Source organism: Echinops telfairi, unplaced genomic scaffold (genome assembly GCF_000313985.2).
Source record: "Echinops telfairi isolate 266 unplaced genomic scaffold, ASM31398v2 ScPeMD7_28;HRSCAF=97, whole genome shotgun sequence".
Lineage (NCBI taxonomy): Eukaryota > Metazoa > Chordata > Mammalia > Afrosoricida > Tenrecidae > Echinops > Echinops telfairi.
Window position 1 is genome coordinate 3704089 of NW_022103925.1, and position 5871 is coordinate 3709959.

At 57.4% G+C, this 5871-nt stretch overlaps 1 protein-coding gene across 3 annotated transcripts in view; it reads left to right on the forward strand.

Moving 5' to 3' along the window:
* Positions 1-527: 527 nt before the first annotated feature.
* RNF212 (ring finger protein 212) overlaps positions 528-5871 on the forward strand; it is a 10820-nt gene continuing 5476 nt past the window's right edge. For 2 of the 3 annotated variants that reach the window (XR_006680012.1, XR_006680011.1), the window contains exons 1-6: positions 528-609; positions 703-761; positions 1477-1574; positions 1651-1714; positions 2569-2614; positions 3623-3686. Coding sequence is in view for 1 of the 3 variants with exons in the window: in XM_045289507.1 (XP_045145442.1) it covers positions 2579-2614; positions 3623-3686 (100 nt within the window). In the remaining 2 variants the exon portion in view is untranslated. Of the gene's footprint in view, positions 610-702; positions 762-1439; positions 1575-1650; positions 1715-2568; positions 2615-3622; positions 3687-5871 lie in introns of those variants that run through there. The other variant, XM_045289507.1, reaches the window with a different exon arrangement.

Consider the following 5871-nt stretch of genomic DNA (forward strand, 5'->3'; position numbering starts at 1 on the left):
GAAGCCAGAGGGTGGGCCCATGGCACCCCAGGACTTCCCGCCTCACCAGGACTGACAGCCCCCAGGGAGTGGCTAGTCCACTTACTCGTCTGCCCCCTGCAATGTGGTGACTCATCGTGTTCCCTGTGAAAGCCAAGGGAGACTGGGGAGTCCGGTCTGCACGCCCCTGTGCCCAGCCATCAGAACTCCACACCCTTGAATAGGCCCGCGCCCCTGTGTGATTCCGTGACAGCCACCTGCCCCTCCCAGGGCCCTTGGAGCCAGGAGGTGGGCTGCACAGGGGGCTGCAGGAGACAGCAGTCACTGCCGACAAACACCCCTCCCTCCCTGGTGCTCGGTCTCCCTCCGAGCTCCACAGCTGCAGGGCCAGGACCCGCAGCCAACCAAGGAGGACGAGCTGGCATATTAGACACACGCCTCTGGGCAACTCGGCGGAGGGTCACGCTGGGGCAGCCTAGCCAGGGCAAAAGTCCCCTGGGCTTGTGCTCACACTAGGCTGTGGGGACGCAGATGGACCCGGGACTCCTGGAGCTCGGGGACAGTTAGCTGGGTGCTGGTGAAGGCCAGGGTCATAGGCCCTGGAGGAGCTGACCATACAGGAAAGCACTCGTAAGTAGTGGGAGGGTGTCTAATGCTTCATCTCGAAGCCATTTCCCTGCCTGGCCTGGCCTGGTGACCTCCGGCTCCTGGGCTTGTGTTTAGATCTGCAAGCTGGAGGAGGCCCTGCAGAAGGCGGTGCTGCGGATCGAGCAGCTGCAGAGGTGAGGGCCTGCCCTGCGCAGGGGAGCAGTGTTTGCTTGGCAGCAGGCCCCTGGCCTCCTGTTCATCCACCCTGTGGACGCCACTAGACCTGCCGCCAGCCTCAAGCACTCCCAGTGCCCTTCCCGGCAAGCAGGGCAGAGGGCAGTGGAGGGAGGCCAGAGAAGGGCAACGGCAGAGGCCAGAAGCTTCTCCAAGCAGCAGCCCTGCAGGACAGCTGAAGGGGAGAGGGGGCCAGAAGACCAAGCAAGTAGAAGTAGCCAACCGCTATTCCCCTGGGGGTGGGCTCTCGGGTGGTCCCAGGGGCAGGAGAGAGCGTGGAGATGCCGCCTCCTGGGTGAGACCAGCCCCACTGTGAAGGTTGTTGGAGACCATCCAGTCGTCCCAGCAGGCCAGTATGGGAGGTCTCCAGCCACTGCCTGTGACCTTTGGCTCCTGGGCACTGTTGTCGTAGTCATTGAACCTCCCTCAGCTCCTAAAGAATGACTCTAAACTTTCTCATTAGAAACAAGAGCCGTTTGGTGCAGTGCCTTGGTGGGCCTGTTGCCTGGTCTCCCATGCTTCACGCTGCCAGTGGCTCTGTGTCTCTGGTGTCCACTGCACCTTCCTGCAGGGGAGGGAGGGGCGGGCCGCCTGAGCAGGGGCCACTGCAGAGCCTGACGGCATGTGCTTCTCTCACCCCGCCGCCGGCCTCCTGGTGGAATGAACCCACGGAAGGTCCAGCCGTCCAGCTTCACCCACTCCCTTCCTTCACCCCTGCCCGGTGAGAGCCTCGCAACCAGCCGCTCTGGGCCCCATCAGAACCGCCCTGCCGAGTAAGTACAGGGCGGGCAGAGACGCCTTCTGCTGACAGCCCCACAGCAGCTCGAGGACACGGGTCTTTTCCCACAGCGCCTGCAGCAAAGCCCGAGGGACACCGGCTCTTCCCGCCGCCGCGTGCGGCCACCTTGGAAAGGTACGTGTGCGTTGGTCGGAGTCTAGACACTCAACAACACGCCAGGAACTGGGCACTCCCAGCAGATTGTGGGAAGATGAGTCAGCTGAAAGCAAAACCAATGCTGTGTCCCCACTCCTGGGCAGTCGTAGGGAAGCACTGAGGGCCAGGCCGCCGACGGAGGAGGAGTCGAGTGGGAGCGCAGCGTGGACAGCAGCAGGGGAGGCCCAGGCCCGAGGCCCAGGGGCTGAGGAGGGCCAGAGCCAGGTGCTCGGCCAGCCCTGCAGGGATGTGGGGATTGGAATTTGAAGGCAGTGGGCAGCCAGTGCAGAGCTGTAGAAAGGGAAATCGATCTGGGTGGAGAGTGAACATGCTGGAGTTCTGAAATGAGAAGATTTAGAGCAGGCGTCCTCAAACTACGTCCCGAGGGCCACCCCCGCCCCCCACCCCCTCCAGGACATTTACCCTGCCCGCCGGCTGTTTTTTCCCCATTTGTTTTTTTACTTCAAAATAAGATATGTGCTGTGTGCACATATGTGCTGTGCTGTCTCCTGTGTGCAGCGTCCGGTCACTGGGAGAGGATGTTCATAGGGTTTTTTTTAAAACTAGTCCGGCCCTCCAACAGGTCTGAGGGACAGTGAACTGGCCTCCTATTTAAAAAGTTTGAGGACCTCTGATTTAGAGCAAGCACACACCATGCCGAATCATGGCACCTGTACAGAGTTCTAGGGCCGGACCAACTCACCCTCTCCTACACAGTGGTTTGTGGTTAGAACTGCCCACGTCCGCACGTCACAGGGTGCTGACACGGATGCTGTTTAAGGGCGGTGACACCCCGGCTCACGGTGTGCTTATGTACTGTGTGTGCGTTTCAGAGCAGGGGCCATGGACGTTGACACCACTCCTTTCTTCCAGAGAAAAGTAAGTACCCCGCTCTGCTGTGCCGTCTGTGCCCACGTACCACCCCGAAGAGCTCTCACTCATTAAGGGAGGGTTAGCCCATCTTCACTGCCAAACCACTGAGAAGCCCTGAACTGCCCTTAAACTGTCCCAGTGGGACATGTGGTCACATTGGGGGCAGCAACTACAAAGGTTAGACGTGCCCGCCCTCTCTCCCTGCCAGGGAGTCGATGCAGGACAAGGTCCAACTGTCCTTGTGGGTTTCTGAGACTAGCTCTCTGCAGGAGTAGACAAGCACCTATTTCTCCGTCAGAGCGGCACATAGTTTCAAACCTTTGGCCTTGTGGTTAGCAGCCCAAAGCATAACCTCTACCCCACCAGGCTCCAGGCAGGAACCTCAGAGGCTGTGGATTCCTGTGAATGAGGGAGGGACAGCGCAGAACAGGGAAGTGTGAACGGGGGCACGATTTGAAGAATAATACGGAAGTCACTTAATGGATGGAACTTGTAGAAATTGCTGAATGGTATATGTTTATTCTCAACAACTGAAACAAACTTAATGAAAGCACACATTAACAACAGATCAGAAAAGGTGTGCATGAGGCCTGTGTCCCCTCCCTGTCCCTCTGATGAGCGGACAGCATGAGGTGGGATGGCACAGGTTCCCTCTGTTGAGAGCCTCTCGGTTAGAACCAACTCAGGCACCTGACTGCAGGGCAGGCCTGTCTGTCTCCTGTGTGCAGCGTCCGGTCACTGGGAGAGGATTGGGAGCACACGTGATGGACCGACAGACCAAATTGATTTGGGTGTTGTTTGGCTTACGTTTGCCTCTCTGGACTTATTACACACCTGGCGGTGCCTTCCTTTCGGGGCAGAAAGGCACAACCAAGCCAGGCAGGCAGAAGGCCGCCAAGTGGAGCTACAGACCCGGAAGAGGGGCTCGAGGAAATGGGCTCTTCATGAGAGGAGAGCCTCCATCTCCCGTAGCCACTGGGGAGTTTGAGCGGTGGTTTTCTCTCCCGCCCGTAGCCTGATGCAGCAGCCGGCCCGACGAGAATCTCCTTGATCAGTCCACCTCGAGACGGACGCATGGGTGAGTAGAAGCAAGCCCATTCCCACTCACAGGGAGCGTATAGGACGGGTTGGAGATGCCCTCGTGGGTTTTTGAGACCCTAACTCTTTAGGGGAATAGAAAGCCTCGTCTTTTTCCCTCGGAGCAGCTAGTGGTTTTGAACAACTGACCTTAGGGTTAGCCCAACACGTAATCCCTGTACCACCAGTGCTCCTCGGATAAGTGAAAGTGTCTGAAACCACATCTCAGGTAGACATAGCGACTAAAATAGATTCTCACCAGAGTCGTTTTTAATCCACATTACCGGAGCATGTGCAGGTGAGTGCTGTCCTCAACAGTCAACATGAGGGGATGTTGTCACCAAACTGATGCGGCCACTGGGTCCTAGGGGGAGTGCTGTTGGACCTGCCACTTACCAAGTCACTAGAGAAAGCTGGGCTCGTGGCAAGGTGTCTCCTCTTGCTTGTGAGGGAGACGTTATTCCTGAGTTTGCTGGCAGCCTCGTTCCACATGAGTTTTGAATCACTGGACTCTTTCTAAGCGTTGCACCCTGCACTCCCTGCTTCACCACCACCACCCCCCACCACCCCGCCACACAGGCATGCGCTCCCTTCCCTAGGCAGTAGGGGAGGGAGAAACCTTTGTAGCCCTGCCCCTGGGATCCCCCCCCCCTCAGTCACCCCAGTGACCTTCCGGAAGCACTATGCTTTCCTGTCCTCTCCCCCTCTGCCGGCTGCGCAAAGCCCCTTCCTCTCAGCCCTCTCTTCCTCAGGGCTGACCCACTCCTGCACCGCCATCATGGACGTGGGCCTCTCCGCCTTTGCCCTGAGAACAGCGCCTCTAAACGGGGCTGTCCTCTCACCAAGGCCTCCTGAAGCCCCCGTCTTACATCCTGCCGCCTCTGGCCAGAGTGTGCATGCTAATCTTCCTTCAGAGAAGGCCTGCGCGCAGTGGATTGTCGGACGGATGTCTGTCTAAGACTTCCTTCGTTTTGCTGACTCTCACACTGTCATGAGAGTGTAGCAAGAATATTTCTCCATCCTTTTCCTGTGCAGTCTCTTTTGTGTCGTGTGCATGAAGAGCTCCATCGGATGCAGGCCTCGGCCCCAAGGAAACGCCCCTTCAGCTCATAGCAGATCTCTGCATGGTGGAAACGTAGCAGAGTTAGGTCACTGTGCTGGTGTGTAACTGGCAGACTGCTGAGGAGCCTGGCTCCGCCGAGCGGCCGCAGCCTTGAAGATCGCGCGCCCGTGCCTATCACGAGGCTGACCCAAGCACACCTTGCGCAGCACAGACGGCACTGGCAGATGGAGCTATACCACAGGAATAGAGAGTTCCTGTTTCATTTATTTTTCACTTTGGTTCGGGTGAAGTCTACATGACAAATCAGTTTTTTGTTAATGATTCATACACATTTTGTTTTATGCGGTTGATGGCGCCGCCCAAAGTCCTGTATCTCATTTCTACCCTGCATTTCTTATTTCCATTCCTCCCCCTTCCTGCTTCTGAACTTTGCCCTTGGGCAGAGGTGCCCTTTGCATCTTGAATGATTGATTGTCCTGTTGAGTGCGGTTGTATCGCCCCGGGTTCTGCTCCGGGCTTGAGAGGGGCTGAGGGCCGATAGTCTTGGGGTCCCGACCATCTCGGTCTGACCAGCGAGCCTGGTCTTCTCTGTGATTTTGAGGTTTGTTTCTCCCATTCCATCCAGGGCCTTCTCGGGTGAAACGCTCGCCCAGTCCGGAGGGCCAGGCGCCATCTGGCTCAGGGTCCTAGAGGCTGAGGGTTCCCTGGTCTGTTCGTGTGTCGAACTAATTGTTCCTGTGACTCTTTCCCCTTCTCTGCTCTTCTTTAGTTGGTCTCCCGTCCGCCACTCACCAAAGTGTGATAGGGCATCTTCTTTGGGGCTGTTGCTCCAGGCTCCTTGATGTCCCCTGAGAGGACAGTCTTAACCCCCCCTTGGCCCACTGACTCCTTCCCTCAAGGGGTTTGCTTGTGAGCAAGAAGTTTTCGTAACTGTGCCCCTGTAGCCTCCACTGCCTTCATGGGCATCAGCTGCAGGGGTCCTCAAACTGCGGCCCGCGGGCCACATGCGGCCCACCGAGGACATTTATCCAGGCCGCTGGGTGTTTTTGCCCCGTTTTGTTTTTCACTTCAAAATAAGATACGTGCAGTGTGCATAGGAATTTGTTCATAGTTTTTTTTTAAA